Source organism: Spermophilus citellus (assembly GCF_964194105.1).
Source record: "Spermophilus citellus genome assembly, chromosome: 3".
Lineage (NCBI taxonomy): Eukaryota > Metazoa > Chordata > Mammalia > Rodentia > Sciuridae > Spermophilus > Spermophilus citellus.
Genome location: NC_138184.1, coordinates 212,112,058 through 212,129,544, shown reverse-complemented (window position 1 = coordinate 212,129,544; position 17,487 = coordinate 212,112,058). Strand labels below are relative to the sequence as shown.

General features: G+C 40.5%; 1 protein-coding gene across 1 annotated transcript in view; it reads right to left on the bottom strand.

Annotated features, from left to right (window-relative positions):
• LRGUK (leucine rich repeats and guanylate kinase domain containing) overlaps positions 1-17,487 on the bottom strand; it is a gene marked incomplete at both ends in the record, with an annotated part of 103,416 nt that overhangs the window by 46,944 nt on the left and 38,985 nt on the right. The window contains 5 exons of the mRNA XM_081283316.1: positions 2,210-2,306; positions 9,208-9,327; positions 14,034-14,140; positions 15,443-15,529; positions 17,303-17,383. Of these exons, the coding sequence (XP_081139442.1) occupies positions 2,210-2,306; positions 9,208-9,327; positions 14,034-14,140; positions 15,443-15,529; positions 17,303-17,383 (492 nt within the window). The remainder of the gene's footprint in view (positions 1-2,209; positions 2,307-9,207; positions 9,328-14,033; positions 14,141-15,442; positions 15,530-17,302; positions 17,384-17,487) is intronic.

Here is a 17,487-nt window from a genome sequence, read left to right as displayed (position 1 = left end):
TTTGTTAGGAATTGAGTTGTAGTCCCCCCCGCCCCATAGTTTGGGTTGGTGATACTCCTCTCATTTCTTTCTGCATGTGGATTACCTAATAAGTAGCAATCATTTTATTTCCAAATACTCCAGGGCTGTGGTTTTGATTACACAAGAGAGGGGCAGTGTCTGTGGGTAAGTGACTGTGTGTGCTCCTGTTAAAGGGTTCATGTGTCAACGGGTACATGTAGGAATGACGTATGGGTTGGGCAGGTGTTTGTTGGGGGAGGCATGTAAATGCAGGAGGGTGCACAGGCCCTTGTGTTGTACCTGTCACGGCAAATAGATGTGACTGCTCATATAGGTGCATGGGGGTGGGGTATGCCAGGGTGTCTGTCAAAGGGGACCAGGGTAGGTGTTATGTGGAAAGGGGGCCTATGTACACAGGGCAGAGCATGGGGGCCTGGTTAGCAAATCTGACAATGTGTCATGAATTTCCTATCTCTAGGTTTCTCACTCTTCATTAGACAGTCTCCCATGTTAAAGAAAAGGAGATCAGAGGCAACATTCAGGTGGAAGAAAATTACATTATATTGAAGTAATGCAGATAGCAAAAACAGTAAAAAGGAGTGATTCTCAAACACAGGGGATTTTTGTAGAGGCAGTAAACTATAAGGCTAAATATAGCAGAGGAGTTTTTTAGGCTAGGAATGGAACCAGACCAACTTGATCATAAACCTTGTAACGTGTGGAACCTCAGGAGAGCATTGGCGTACTGAGTACAGGTGAACTGCACTAAGGCAAAAACGCCTCCAACAGGAGATATTAGCATTAATTTAGGGAACCAGCTGTCTTTCACCCTAGAGTCCTAAGAGAACGCTTCTTACTAAAACTCCTCTATTAAAGCTCTGAGAAATAAGAAATTCCAGAATTCTCTTAATAAATCAAATGATACTGCCAAAATACAGGCTAGGAGAGAAAATCATAATGTCCATGATATTTGTTTTCTTTGATGTTTTTTTTTTAGTTGTAGCTGGACACAATACCTTTATTTTATTTATTTTTCTGTGGTGCTGAGGATCGAACCCAGGGCCTTGAATGTGCTAGGAGAGCGCTGTACCACTGAGCCACAACCCCAGCCCTGCCCAAGATATTTCTGTGACAAGGTTGGAGGGAAAGCTGCCCTTGCAGTATGGACAGGACTTTCTCGCATGTTTCTCTGAGTGTAAGAGAAGTCCTGGAAACACGCGCCATTCAAATTAAACTAATGGAAACTGTGTGATTCTATACACTGCAGGTGTGTGAGCCAGATCTATTATTTGGGGGTGAAGTCAGAGGAAAGAGGAGGGGAAAGGAGGTGGGAGGGCTGTAGCTGTAGCAGTAGTGCTGGTTGGGAGGTGATTTTATTTTAATTTTTAATTGGTGCATTATGATTTACATACCAGTGGAATTATTGTGCCATATTTGTACATGTGTATAACACAACTTGATCATTATCCATCCCCTTTTCCTCCCCTCCTGGTCTGCCTGCTCTATTCTACTCATCTCCCTTCTATCATTGTAAGTATTACTTTAACTAATGCATTATAATTATATATAAGCAGGATTCAATGTGGCCTCTCTGTACATGATCGTAGCATCCTTTGGTAGATTTCCTCCCAGTACTAGCCCTGCCCTCTGTTCCTCCCTCCCCTTCCTCTGCTCTCCTAGGCTCCTGGAAGGTGACTTTTTCATAGGCAGAAACAGATTGGTCCCTCATTCAGTTTTTCAGTAAACTTTAGAAGAAATAAGAAGTGGTGTAGGAGTCACTGGCCAAGGAAAGAATGATAATATAAACAAAAATAAGAAAAACATAGATTTACACATTCATTCGTTGTAATGAGGATACGACACACTCTCAGTTTAACTGAAGCCCCGGGTGGCTGTGGAGTACGAAAGTATTTACTTTCAAAAATAAAACACAGTAGGGTTGTGAGGATTCCCTTTGCATGGGAAGGCCAAGAGGGAAGGAGTACATTCTTTTTAAGACAATGAATTAAAACACAACAGTGTCATGCTCTACCACCAGTGACTAGAGCATCAGATTTTTTGGTCCAAACAAAAACAGAAAGATACAAATTGAACCAGATTTAAAACAAGCACAAAATTAAATTTTTCTCTTCTTTCAAATCACTATTTCCTAATATTTCCGACGGAGAACAGACGTTATACAATTAAAAACAAAGGAAAACAGTCTTACCATGTTCAGCATTTCATCAAAAACTTCTTGAGAAATAAAATGATAGTCAACTCGATCCCCTTCTCCAAAGTAAGGTGGTCTTGTTGTGTGGCAGGCCCTGAAATCATAAAAATAAGTAACCTAGTCTATTTCTATTAACTTTAAATTCAAAATGAATAAGATCTCAGTATAAAGAATGTTTTTGAAAATGAAATTGATCCATAAATCAGAAAGCAATAGAATTGTGGAAACACCGTGGTTCTGAAGTGCTAGGCTACGTTCAATCACTAGTCTTCAAGGATCACACGACCCTTGGATGATCGGGATCAACTTTTTGCGCACTGCTATTGGTCACTTACTGGATCATCCCCTCTGAAGATGATATTTTTACTCTCCCAAGTGTTTTCCCGTTCTCTCTGCTCTAGTAGCCTGTTCTGCAGGCCCCGCTCCTGTCCCTCCATGTGCCTGGCCACTTGTTTTCAGGACTGGGTTAAGCATAACCCCCTCCCCCCCCCCCAGTGTTCTTCCCCACCTCCCAGGGCTGCATTATGCACCTCTTTATTGTCCCATAGCCTCAGCCTGTGCCAACTGCATTCCAGTACTTTGGGGGCCTCCCCCACACCCCACCCTGACTTGAAGATAGAGTCGTCTCATCCACCCTGTGCTGCACTGATTCCAGTGCTGAATGGAATCCTTAACTCAACCTTTTCTATCCCCTGCCTGAAAGGGCCCCCCACCCACCACACCCCAGTTACTCTCTATGACCAGAACTGCCTCTTTCACACAGTGAGCTGATTTTTCCTCTCTTCCCCAGCAGAACATATAAATCACGAGGGGAGGAATTTGTCTGGCTCAGCATATTCGCCACTGCCACTGCATTCCCAATGTCTGGCTCACAGCAGGTATCCCCTAATTGTTTGTAAAATGAATTAAAATTTACATGTGTGAAGTACATAAGAAGAGCTCCATTGTATGGATGATTATAAAAGTGACTTGTCCTAGGTCACACTGCAGGCGGGTATCAGAACTAGACTATGATGGTCCCAATTACCCAAGACTCTAGATTACCTTGAATCACCTCACCTTCCCAATGTTAAGCTTGGGGATGCAAATGGATTTTTGGATTAGCCTGTGATTTTAAAATACGAGATGTGAACAGCTAGACGCTTGACATTGATCCCTCACAAAACCTATCAGGCAGGTATTCCTATTTTTATTTTATAGATGGTGAAACTGAGTCACAGCCACTATGGATCTTGCTAAGCAGCAATGCCAGGATGCCTCCAAATCAATTCTTTAAAAAAAAAAAATATATATATATATATACATACACACACACACACACACTTATATATATATATATATATATATAGTTGTAGTTGGTCACAGTACCTTTATTTTATTTATTTATTTATTATCATGTGGTGCTGAGGATTGAAGCCAGGGCCTCTCACGTGCTGGGTAAGTGCGCTACCGCTGAGCCACATCCCCAATCCCAAATCAATTCTTTTTAAGATCACAGTAATGAAGAGGGTAAAGTCGAAACCACAAAAGTCTCTCCATTTCAAAGGCAAAGATAAATAAATCCATGCACTGCTCCTCTTCTATTTTAATGAAGAACAAACTATACCAGGAAATTTTAAGGTCCTAATAGTATATTCACATTGTATACTAGGGAAAGACTGTGCATTCTTCGAGGAGACTGTCAAAACACCTTGGCATTTGTTCTGTTGTTCCAATGCGCTGGCGTTTCTTCCCATGCTTGGCAGGGACCCGAGACCCTCCGTCTACTGGTGTCCCTGACAGAGAAGATAAATCTGTGGCCCTGCGCCCTGTGCCACAAACCCTCAGCATAATCTTCAAACGCTACGCTGGATTTACATTTCCTAACAGAGAAACTGAGCGGCACAGATTTTTTTCAGAGTTTCTAAAAGGAAGACAAAACAAAGAAGCGTTTGAAGCATCAGGCAGGTAAAGAGCCGGCTGCAGTGATGTGGAAGATGCTCACCACAGGATTGTGGTGGAACTTTCTTTGGAGGAGCAATTGATGACCTGCGGTGCTTGTGTCTGTCACCCAATTTTTACACACAGAAGCGTTAACTGTAGAGCATGCAGCCCGAATGTGAACATCTTTAAGGAAAACACTTCACAGGGAAAGCCATGTTTCCCAAACTTACTTTGAAAAAATGATGCCAGATTTTAGACAAACAAATCCGCTTGGACCATCGCTTTCTATATCCCTCCTCTCCTCCACTTAAATATGTCCATGGGTTTGTTATTTACTGATTAATTTACTGGCTAAGTCATGGTCCGTAACAGGAACTACACTCTTGTTAGTTCCACTTAACAGAGAAAAGGATTGAGGTGGGGACTAACCCCAGACAGTGTCTCCGGTGGGAAAGCCTAAGGTTGAGCTTAGCCATTCTAAGGACAGACATGGAGACCACAGAAAGCAGGGGACCAGGAAGGAAAAGAATCATCTGGCTGGCCAGGCCAAATTAGTGGAAAAGAAAGTATCCAGGGAAATTTAACGGGAAGAACAGATGTCTGAGAAGAGCTAGCAGGTGGATGAGGAAGTAGACTTCTTTTTTTTTTTTTTTTTTCAGTGTGATTCAGAAGCCTGCAGATTTAGAATCTAATTCTGGACCAGACTGCCTCAGGAAATAATGACTTCTTGCTGCTACCAGTGTTTAGGCAGAGGCTTGGCTGGGAGCACATCTGAATTCAAGCACATTAAAACACGCTGTGTAGAGCTGGTGAATGGGCACTTCCAATGTACGCCCTCAAATGCCCAGGTGTCCAGCCAAATCCATCAGGTAGGTAAGTTACGCTGGTCTTCACATCCAATGCAAATATTCGTCATCGAATGTGGGACACACTCTAGGGATCATGAGCGCAGGGATTCCAGCACACACTGTGTCTGAGGGTCAGATTCCACAAAAGCCACGACTCTGCCATGTTCCAGTAGCTGCTCACCACCTTAGAACTCCTGCCATTGTCTTTTGTCACTATATTCTAGCTGGTCTTCTTGTGTCCAGCCTTCCTTTCCTGAGCCCTGTCCCAAACTTGCCCACAGGGTATGCTTTCCAAAACACAACTGGGAACTGTTTAGAAACCTTTTGTGATCAGACCTCCCCTCCATCAGTCTGTCTCGTCTTGTCTTCTGTGACTGTCCTTCACAGCTCAGGCTTAGCCATGCCACAACCTGTACTCTCAGTTAATGCACCACGCCTGCTGTTCTCAGCGGTGCAGCTCAACGCCAGCCCAGCACCCACTCTCTCTTCCACTTCTATTAGAGGCTCTTTACTTCCTCAGAATAGTACCCATCAAACCATCCTGCAAGAGAATTTCCCATTTAAACCCCATATTAGACTGAACGGAAACTGCCAGGAGGACAAGACTCATGTCTGTTCGTTTCAGCTTTATCACCAACACATGACACATGGATGGCGCTCAACAAATACGGAGCGAATGAATAAATGAGCCATTTTACAAGTTTGCTATATTTGTAGAAATGGACACATTAGATTAGAAACCACATCTACGTTGCTATACCTCAGACCATCTCATGCAATGAAAGAGCTATGGTTTTTTACTTTATTATAATGGTAAAAATAAAATAGATTTAGTAGTCAACACCATGAGAAGGTTATAATGGAGATTGCTATAAAATAGAGATGTAAAGGAGAATAAAGTTTTTCTTCCCAGACTATTCAGATCACTAAAGTGGTCTTAAATCTGGAAGATAAACAGGCTTGCTGGTGTTGTTCTGTGGTACCCTCATTATTTGGCACTCTTTCAGGAAGTCACTGATTTGTGTGGCAATACAGACTCAGAAATAAATAGACAGACTTTGAAGGCAACCAACGAATATCTCCAGGCCACCTATAACTAAAACAGGTAAAGAAAAGACATCCAACTTATTTCTAAAACCAAGAACAAATAGTAAAATCAAACATCAAAACCTAAGACTAGAGCAGACTCTTCATCCACACCGTTTGTTATAGGACTGAATTGTTTTTTATTTGTTTATCTGGACATGCAACTTAGCTTGTGAAAACTTTGCTGAACACCTTGATCTTGAGTGAATGTGATTTGAAAAGAAAGTAAAATACAGGAGAAAATGGAATACATAACAGGGAGAGAAAAGATTCAAGCCAAATGGCAGGGAAAGTGCCTTTGCAAATGCTTTCATGTTTCACAGAGAGACTGTATTCATGCCTGCTTTCGTTTAATTAAAAACCAATAAAACTTATGTTGGATAAAGAATAAAAGAAAAGAAAATCTAAACAAGAGAAAGGACTTGCCCCTGAAGATGTGCTTTGGTTTTATCTCCTTTTAATTAGAAAGTTGCTGTGTATAATAGTGGAGCTATCTTACTTTCTCAATGGAGGAAATGGCTAGCCATATAATATCCTCTTTTATCCAATAACGTGGTCTTTGATCTGGGCATTGATGAAATTCTTAGGATGATTTGCCACTGAACAAGCCCTGGTCTCTGCCTCCAGGAGGATGACAATGAGCCTGCGAGGGAGGCGAGTGAGTGAGTTGGTGGGGGCAGTCAGGAGTCTCTCCACTCACCACTAATTCCATTGAGAGGAGAACAATCACAGTGGCAGCAACACAGGACATGAAATTTATTTTAGAATTTTGTTTTGCCATCTTGTGCTGCCACACAAATTTTATATCATACCAATTATCTGAGTTCCCCACCAGACTACAAATTTCCTGGAGACATGGACCTCCTCAGTCTGGTTAACACTACATCTTCAGGGGCTATCACATGGGAGAAACTCAAAAAATACCTACTGATTGAATGAACTCATCCATTTCCCCATATCTATTAGGAAATCATCTATGCTTTTTATCATAGTCATTTCCACTAAATATTCGGTACATTACTATGAATCAAGCCTTCCATTCACTCACCCAGTCATTTCTTTTTTTTCTTTTGTTCGAGAGTGTGAATGCAGTCCCCCACTACCACAAATTGTGCAGTAGAGGTTCCCGCATTTGGGGAAATCACAGGGGTCAGCACATCCAGAGTGCAATGGATAAGCCTCACCCTGGGAAAACCACCTTCGTGATCAAGGTATCTCCCCTGCCAGATAAGTATCGCCCAGTCATTTAACACACAGTGCCAGGCCATATGCTGAGCACTGAGAACTCAGCAGTGAACAAAGCTGACATGGCCCCTACCCACATTGGGCTTGCAGACAAGCAGAGAAAACAAACATTAAATAAATCAATTGAAATGTGGAGGATAAGCATTCTAACAAGGGAAATACAAGATTTGGGGAAAATGAGTAATTGGGAGTGCCAAGCCAGCTAAGAATGTGGGGGTGACAGGACCAGAGTCTTGATGGTAGTCAACAAACACTCCAGGCACACAGGGACCCAGCATGCTTCAGCAACAGCACATCACAAATGCAAAGCTCTGGGCAACACAATTGGTATAGAGACGTGAAAGGAACCAGAGAAAGCCTGGCTCCCTAGGTCGCTTTGGTTTGCTAAAAGGTTCCAAACTTACACATTAGCACAACAGTCCAGCATATGCCCTTTGTCCCAGTTTGACTTCGCATTCACTGTGTTCAACTTATCTTTTAGGACAGGTTCAGTACCTTCATAATGACACTTTATGCTTTTAATTCTAATATTAGCTTTTAATTTATTTTGTTACTTTAGAATATTAAAATATATTAATCAAATCATTCTGTAGTATGTATATCTTAAAGTTGTTGAGATGCAGATTGCAATTTAAAATATTTAAATAAGTTGACCTGTTTAAAATAGTATTTACATTATTTGAACTTGTGTAGCTTAAGGGGAAGGAATTTTTTTGTAAGAGCATAAGTTTGCATTTATTTTTTCTTGCTGTCCTATATATCTTTGTAGTCACATCCTCAGCTCATCAACACACACCACTAATCTAAAAGTAATTTCTTTACTATAATAAAAAATAAATAGGAAAACTGCTGAAGAGACCACAGCAGCAATTCTAAATCGCATTCACAGGAACCTCTAAAACATCGTAAATCCAGCTGGATGGTTTTCTTGGATGGTTCTAGTTTTTCAAGATATATCCTCGATTTTAACTGGGCCATTAGGGAATCAGTCACCAAATATTTGCTCCAGAAGAGAGTCTATCGAGGGCTAACCTAAAGGGAAGGACAGGAGATGTTTTTGCTGCCTCTTTTCTGTACTTGTTGCTACTGAAAGGTGCCCCAGAAGAGGAAGACCAAGCTCACGTGCTGCCAGCACATGTCCCAAGCGAGCAAGCTGGGGCCGCTGGCCCCTGGAGCACAGCCCACCCAACACTGTGATTCACAGCTGCACCTCAAGGCAACGGGAGGAGCCTGCCTCCAAGCGCCATCCTGATCAGTTACAAAGAAGAGCACTCTCAAGCTCTGGAGAGTGATTTGGGCTGGCACTGAATCAAGTTAAACATCTGGAGGATTAAAATTTTAAAAGTACACGTATACTACAGTACAATAAATGGCAAAAAAGCCAGTGGACCTTTTATGGAAGAGGCATCTAATGGCCTGGATGTACCACTGATTGATTGCTTCAGGGAGTGGTCACTGCTATGTGCTTACTGTCTGTTTCACAAAAGACCAAATCTTCTTGCTACTTGTTAAGTTCCATAACTAGGAAATATGCTTTAACAATCATCTCGACCACGTCTACTAGCATGGCATAAGAATCAAGATTCCTAGTCTTTCCAAGATCAGCTAACAACACTGATTCAATTTTATTAAAAAAACTTACTTTCAAAAACTTACACTCTCAGGGTACTCTGTCCTTCCCAAGAGTTCATGTCTGTGGAACATTGAGTTTACTTACCACTTCTAGCTTTGCTGTAAATATAACATGAAAAAGTTGATTATGTACTTTTATGAAGGTGCTTAAAATTAATAGCCCAAATCAGCCATATCTGAGATCTGAGTAGAAAGGAACGACTGATACTTGCATCAACTTGGAAGAATTTCCAAGTCTTATAAGCCAATAAACACACTTACCCATATCTGAAGTAAGTACTAAACTGTCTGCAGAGGCGGTGAGCAAGTTCTCGTTTCCCGCAAGCTTGAGGACCAGCAAGTATCAACATGGGATAAGGAGCGTCCAGACTGGGAAGAGTGCTGCGACACAAGACCAGAGCGAATTACTGTCCTACTCCTACCAGAGTTGCAGCATATTAACTACTTCCATTAGGAAAAGCCCCCATGTCACCATTACAATAATGAGCACTTATATACATAGACACTATAAACATAAACAGAAGGATGGTCCTGAAACAAGTTGATTATGTCAAAAATAATATCCAAAGCATAGATTATTAACTAGGTAAAATACAAATTTATGTAAATTTACTAAGCTTTTTTAAAGGAAAAATATGGTAAGATACAGTAGTTATTAATTGCTCAGATATTCCCTCCAGAACTTGTCAATGAAAGAAATGACTGCCCTCTGAGACTGAGTTGTAACACAGGTAGGCAAAGCAGACTTTATAGAAATGACAGAAATTTACCTGAGCAATGTCTCTGTGCTGGGGACTATTCTAGGAGTTTCTAGGAGGTGATTCTAGCATAGCACCTCATTCGATCATCACAAGAAGCTAAGGAAGATGTTACTATCATCATTCCCCTCTAACACACGAAGAAACTGAAGTGCAGAAAGGTTAATAAACTCGCTCAAAGGAAAGAAGAGTTGATAAATGACTCTAGGTTTGGCTTCTGGACATGAAGACGGGACTAAAGGCCGAATTTATCAATGAAATCTCCTGTGACATGCACAGCAGTTTGGACTCATGAAACAAATCGTAGAAGTACAGAACAAAATAAAATGTTTGAAATACACAACTGAAGTATGGGTTCAACAAAAATTCTGTGAAGACGATGAAGCAGCATCCTGTTCTAATCTCTTTGAATGGCCACATACAGACAAGTGTAAGAGCAAAGGCTCATGGAAAACCCGTGTAACAAAACAAACACACACCCACAAAAGCTGCAGCGTGCTGGAGTCTGTGCAGGAGGGAGGAGGAAGTAATGGGCACAGCTGGGCAGATCTGAGGACAGGGAACCCCACAGCCACCAGGCTGCAGCTGTCGCACACGTGCAAAAGGCTGATCATTATGTACACAGCGACTTTATTAGTAGTGGCCAGAAGCCGGAATCAGTCCACATTTCCTCCAACAGGTAAACTGTGTGATACATCTGTACTGTGGAACACTACTCAGCACTAAAAAAGAGGAATTATTGATACATACAACAACTTGGATGAATTTCTAAGGCACTGTTCTGAGGGGGGGGATCCCTGAAAGTTATGCTGTATGACTGCACTGGCAAAACATTCTTGAAGTGACATTACAGAGATAGGGAAAGATTAGTGATTGCTAGGGGAGAGCGAGGGAGGTACTGTGGCTGTGGAAGTCCTTATGATGAAACTGCTCTGTACTTGCTGCAGTGGTGCTCAGATGAATCCACAGGTGATAAAATTGCATCAAACTAAATAGTTAAGACACACATGAGGACAGGCCCAGCTGCTGAAATCCAATTTCCGGGCCAATTTCCTGGGTTTGATGCCCTACCAAAGCTATGTGAGACATCACAATTGGGGGAAATGTATACAAAATTTCTTGCTATTGTTTCTTATAATTACATGTGAATATATAATTACCTCAAAATACATTTCTTTTAGAAAAGTGTCTAAAGAGAAAAAATGTATTTGAGAGGGATTGACAAATGCTGAAAATAGACAAAGAAGATCTTCCTGAAGAAGCAACGAAAACAAAGGAATAGGAAACATAGTAAAGACTTTGAATTCAAGAAAATTTTCCTGACATTACAAAACAAAACAGATAACTACACACTTTATACCTATAAATAGCCAGAATGACCAGTACTGAGATACAATAGAGTAAAATTACTGGGCTTTAAAGAAAAAGGGAAAACATGGTTAAACTAGAAAAAGAGAGCACATGACTTATAAAGGAAAAGAGTAGATTTGGACAGCAATGTTTTATGCCAAAACGAAGTGGAGTAACATCTTCCATGTATTCAAGGGAAAAACTGTGAGCAACCAATTTTATATTTAGCAGAAATGACCTTCAAGTGTGAAGGGCACAACTGTTACCAACATGCCAGAACAAAGGACAATGATCCCACAGTCCTTCCTAAGGAATCTACTAGAAAACAAGCCTCATACAACCCAAATGACTCAAGAGACACCAGTAAAAGGACTGGTAGTGAGCAATAAATATGTAGTTGCTCAAGACTAATGAGAACTAAGACTAAAAGCGAATAAATGAGAACAAAGAAGGAGAAAGTACTGTATGTGGCAACTGTATGTTCTAACCAGAAATATGCAGTATGCTGCTTTAAAAATGGGGTTGTTGATACTTCTAGGAAATATATAGAGTAGGCAAGTTCATGGAGACAGAAAGAAAATAAGCGATTTCTAGGGACTGGAGAAGGGGAGAATGGGGAGTTACTGCTCAGTGGGTATAGAGTTTCTGTTTGGGGTGATGAAAATATTTTGAGAATAGATGGGAGTGAAGGTTGTACAACATGGTGAGTATTTAGGTCCCTGAACTGTCTGCTTAAAAATGGTTCATGTAGCTGGGAATCTATCTCAGATGGGAGAGTGCTTGCCTTGCATGCACAAGGCCCTGGGTTTAATCCTCAGCACCAACCACACACACACACACACACACACACACACACACACACACACACAAAAATGGTTAAAGTAGGAATTTTATGCTATAGATATTTTACCACAAGAAAAAATGGGGCAAAGTTAAATGGGTGCAGCATAGGCAAAAAAAAAAAAAAAAATGCTTTCAATGTCTTTCAGGACTCATTGGCCATAGCATTTTAAAATTTTAGGGGCTAGGGATGTGGCTCTAGCGGTAGCACGCTCGCCTGGCATGCGTGCGGCCCGGGTTCGATCCTCAGCACCACATACAAAGATGCTGTACCCGCCGATTACTAAATAATAAATACTTAAAAAAAAAAAGTAAAAAAAAAAATTTTAAAAATGAGTAATTACGAGATTTTGTCATTCTGTGCTCCTCTCTGTCCTTGAGAATCAGGATTATGGGTGGGGGAGAAAAGTAAATGCAGATGTAATGGAAAGGAGAAGAAATGAAAGCTTAACTGTAGTCTTGAAATTTAATTTTAAGTATCGCTCGAATTGACAAGTTACTTAACCCATGGACCTAGAGGTACATACAGATAGAGCCATCCATAGAGAGACACAGTTGGATTGAATGGATGTAGATGGACACGTGCAGATAAAGATGGATGGATGAATGGAAAAAAGGCTGTTTCCAGTTCTTTCCACTAAAAAGCCTAGAAACAATGACCAACCCAGAAGCTATGAGTATCTCTAGCACCATTTTAGGACAGAGAAGAACCATTTCTCACCAACACTGGGGCTTCATGGAAAAATGACTAATTCCATATTTGGGACAAGACATGCACAAGACTGGGGAAGTTTGTCATTTCAAATAAGAAAGCTACCAATGACTACCAGGCCAGAGTCAAGGTTTGGCCATGTCATTTGAATACGGTATCCTCTCCCTGGTCATGCCAGGAGAGGGGGACAAGGATTCTCCGATAATGCAACATTCATTTCCCAGGGCCAAGAGTCAGGGCTCCCCTCCTAGGCCTGACTTCTGGTGCTGGCGCCCAGCGGAAAGGGCAAAGGCGGGCCAGTACACCAGCTGCTGAGCTAGCACCAGGAACACACTGCTCCATCCTGGACATCCGACCTGCTGGGCCTTGGCTCTTATTTTCCTGACAGTCAGAAATGATCAAGAAATACATGTTTATCAAACATGCTGCAAATTTTTGATACATGTTTTTATATAAATGTCCCCTAAAGCATGAAATAAGTAGCAATATTATAAACTGGAAAAAAAATACAATGAGGACATAAATGCCCACCTTTTAAATCAAATGTGCTTTTCCAGATGTGTACAAATAACGATAGATCATTTCACCTAGAGGGCTCCCATACACACAGAAACTGTCAATGTCCACATTATTAAATTCCACGTAAAAATCATGTCCTGGGTTGCAAAATAAAACATTTCGCTCTCTGTGGGAAACCAGCCATGTGAAATACAGAAGCAAATATCACAAGAAAGGCCATTTATACCCAAGAGTTTTACAAGTATTTTTAAAATGCCTTTGGGTATTGATAGAATTTCTGCATTATACTTACAGCATAAATGGCCATCTGCTCCAACAGATTGTTTAAAAAGAAATGGAGAAACCGTGGTAAATCTGTCTTGGAATTTAGAGGTGAGAGACTCTATTCATGCACCCAACCAAGCTGGGTAGATTGCAGCTCAGTAAAGATATTTCAGGTCTCCCTTAGGCTAGCTGCGCTTCCTTCTAGGGACTCCCTAATAATCTGAATTCACAGAAGGCTCTGTGGCAGGAGTATTTAGTATTAATTCACAGCAAAGGAAAGATTTACAATGGATATAAATGATCACAATTTTCCGTTAATGAGACTGGGGACTGGGTTCTGATCCTAAGGCAGAAGAATTGACAACCCTTTTTTATTTTTTTATTTCAGTGTCATATGGCTCAGGCTAGCCGACATACAAGGGGTCTGATGAAAGAGTAAAGATGAACCAGTGGGTCCCCCTGCTTGAGAGCAGCAGGCCATAACTGAGACAGTACGGTCTATCAAAAAACACTTGCCCCTTCCCTCAGAGAAAGTCACATGTCTAGGAAATGAACCGGTCACAAAATAGAGGGCTGGGGAAAATGATGAGCTTGTCATCTGCTTGCCCATCCTGAGTTCTACCGTGGAGAGTCCACATAAATACCTGTCAAAGATCCTCTGTGGCTGCAGGACGCTGTTGACAACGTGAGTCAGGTGATCTTGGGCTGCGACCACTTCAGGGGGAGGGTCATATTTATTCACTGCTGAAACCTTTTCCAGAATTAGAGAAGTAAAAGGGAAAATGTTTGGTTTCTAAAATGAAGACAGGGCTTAGAGTTTCTTTAATGAATTATTCTAGACATGCAACCAGGTATGCAAACTAATCTAACCCATGCCCGTGATTAGTTTTCATGTCAACTCTTACGTTCCTAAAATCTAAATAATGATAATTATTTTAAAATGTTAAGTAGAATCCTTTGATCTCGTACTTTTTATATCCCTGGGTTTGGGAGGGGCAGAAGGAAAAAGAAAAAAAAGCAAGACCTCTGAAGTCTATGCTTGCTTTTACTATGGCAAAGATTGCAATTTTTAGTACAAGAAGAATAATAAAATTTGTAGTTCTAGATTACAGCAGTAGATGCTGGGGAATTTTTTTCTAATGCCATGTCACCCAGAATTATTTCACACTCTCACGTTCTACCCAAACTTCCTCCTTTAGTAGAACTTTCTCCATTGGAAAATATGGTCTTTTCTTCCTAATGAGCTGCTCCCTATCTCATCTTTACCAACTTCCAAACAGTCTCGTCTGCCATACTTTTATTTAATAATGGTTTTAAATTTTATTCCTTTTGCAAAATATTAAAGGAAAAGAGAAATCTACTAAGTGCCTTTCAGCATGAGAAACTATCTGTAACTATTTTTAGCCAAGATTACAGAAAGGCACATATGAGATGGAATACGTGCCTCTCCACCCATTTACACCTGTCTTCAGTCCTGTCTCAAATTCACATCCAATGTGGGAAAGGCCTCACTAGTAGAGATCTCTACTCTGGCGATGGTAAGGAGGGAGGCAGGTGTTAGCATTCAAGACTGGCTGCTCTGGAATTGTATGACCAGATAAATCACTCTTTTAAAGAGCAGAATTAAAGGATTAAAAATATCAGAGAAACTATTTATTTGAATACCTTTTGATTATATAGTAGGATGACATTATAGTCCATTTTATTATTAAATTAATTTTTAAAGTAACCCAGATAGGATGGTATCCTCTCTGAACAGGATAGTTTTCAAACTGCTAATCTGCCACAATGTGGCCTAGATAAGAAGAGTGTTTTTTCTGCTTCTCATAGTTAAGCTTTCCACCCGACCAACGGAAGCCTGCATTTGATGATGCCAAGCTCTGCAGAGGGCTTGACTGATAGATCCTGGGACAAGAAAACAGTCCCTAAGTAAAGAATTAATTTACATATTAGTCTGCATCTCAAAGATTGATTATACTGGTCCTACAGCAGACAGTGAAAGCTTTTGAACACATTAACCCATAAACACATGAAACGATAATGATTTACCTACCTTTTCTTCTACTTTAATCTTCTTCTGATCTAATTCTGTGAGTCGCAGTAGCATAAATATTACAAATAACCAGTAATCGGGGTTTTCCTATGTAAAATATCAAGAGGACCATTCAATTGCTTTCCTTTCCCCAAGTCGGCAAGCACCACAGTCTTCTCATGAGCTCAGGCCTTTGGCCTGCCACCCCTACCATCCCAGACCCCCTCCTAAGACTCCCCAGGCCCCAGGTATTAACAATCAGATGCAGGCTGCGCCTTGTCATTTTTAAAGCTCTTCAAATGTGCAGATCTTATTAATCTCCATGTGAGATAAGCAGGGTAGGTAGGATTATCCTCATTTCTAAAGAAAAAAACAACTAAGCCTCAGAGAGGGAAAACAACTCATCTAAGATTCCAAGGCCAATAGCTCAAACCTTGTTTTCCAATGGCAATGAGTTTCATTACTGCAAAGAATTAAATTTTGCTATTTATCATTATTTTATTGCCTATTTGCATTTTTGTATTGATTTGTATCATTTGTTATTAATTTCTTGTAACAATAATAATTTAATATTCACTTATAAAACAAATTCTTTATTACCCCCTACCATCTGTTCTATTAGGATTATCTGCTTTTTAAAATGTCATTTTGTCTTTTGTATAAAGAAGCTACATCGATTTGAAAGGCAAGATAATAGTGGATGGTACCTTTTATAGAAGAGAATTCACGTGACTAAATATACAAAGGTATCTTTTACTGAGCTTCCCAACACAAAGGAATGAGGAGATGAAAATGCTAATTACCCTGATTGAATCATTACTCGTTGTATACATGTACTGAATATCACACCATATCCCATAAATAAGTACATATGTCAATTAGAAATGTTAAGCTTTCTTTGATGGATACCACGTGTGAACGTTGTGGAGAGGGTGTGCACCCAGCATTCTCACCAGGACATGTGGTGTTTCTTTATGGACATGTGTAAATGCAGTTTAAGGATCTGCAACTGGGACATACCGGCCACTTGAAGTCCCACTCCTCACTTTCCCAGAGATGCTTTTAAACTCTCTCTCACTAGTCCCTCAAAAAGGGCTGCTTTTACTTTTAAATCTTCCTTATTTATTTTTCTATTTTGCAGTTCACTTGCCCAGGCATATTCATCTACTACATAAAGAAGAAAGGCACCTGGGGACGCACACAGGCAAGAGTCTGTGGAAGCTAACGTGAAGGATGAGGTATAAAACTGGATGAAGGACAGGTGGACAGGAGGGAAGGAGGGAGGCCAGGAGAATGGATCTATCAATGGAGAAAAAAAAGAAACCCCAAAACCTGAGCTTTGCATCTCAGAGGTTAAGAAATCCTAGGAGATAACTCCATACATATATACATATAGTTTTATAATGATTCTTATAACCACACCAAGTTCATGGCTATATCCAAGCAAATCACTTCAGGTATTTAATCTTACAGTTTCTCCAACTCTTTTACAAAATAGGAACCATGTTCTGTTTATACTTCCGGGGTCTTGTGTTCTCTGATGTGAAAGAACACTGCTCTCCAGTGTCACTTGTTCTACAATCCTAGTGCCACCCTAGGGCCACAAATGACCCTGCAAGGCAAGTGAATGACATTCAGTTCTGGACTTGACTTTTACTGATAGTGTTGCTGTGCAGACAGCTTTTAGTCACAAAAATCTAATTTCTAGAAAAGCAGGTCATTTTAGGTGCCACGTTACTTATCCCGACTAATTTTTTTCTAAAAGAGAAGAAAGATAAAGTGTATTCACATTCCCGATGTTCTTTATCAGAAGTACTTCCTGAAGAGGAAAAATTTTAAGGTCCTCCTCCACCTCCTCCCCTCATATAAATGAGCTCTCACCTGAATTGGATTTCTTAGAAGATTGAGAATTCGGAGAATAGGAAGATTTTCAATGTATTCTATTTCATTCAGCTCAGCAATCTGTTTAATCAAAGCAAAAATATTAATAGACAATGCACAAAGGCAATAGGAAAAACAATATAATGGAGTCCAGTTTGGATTCTTAAATTTATTTTTTAATATTG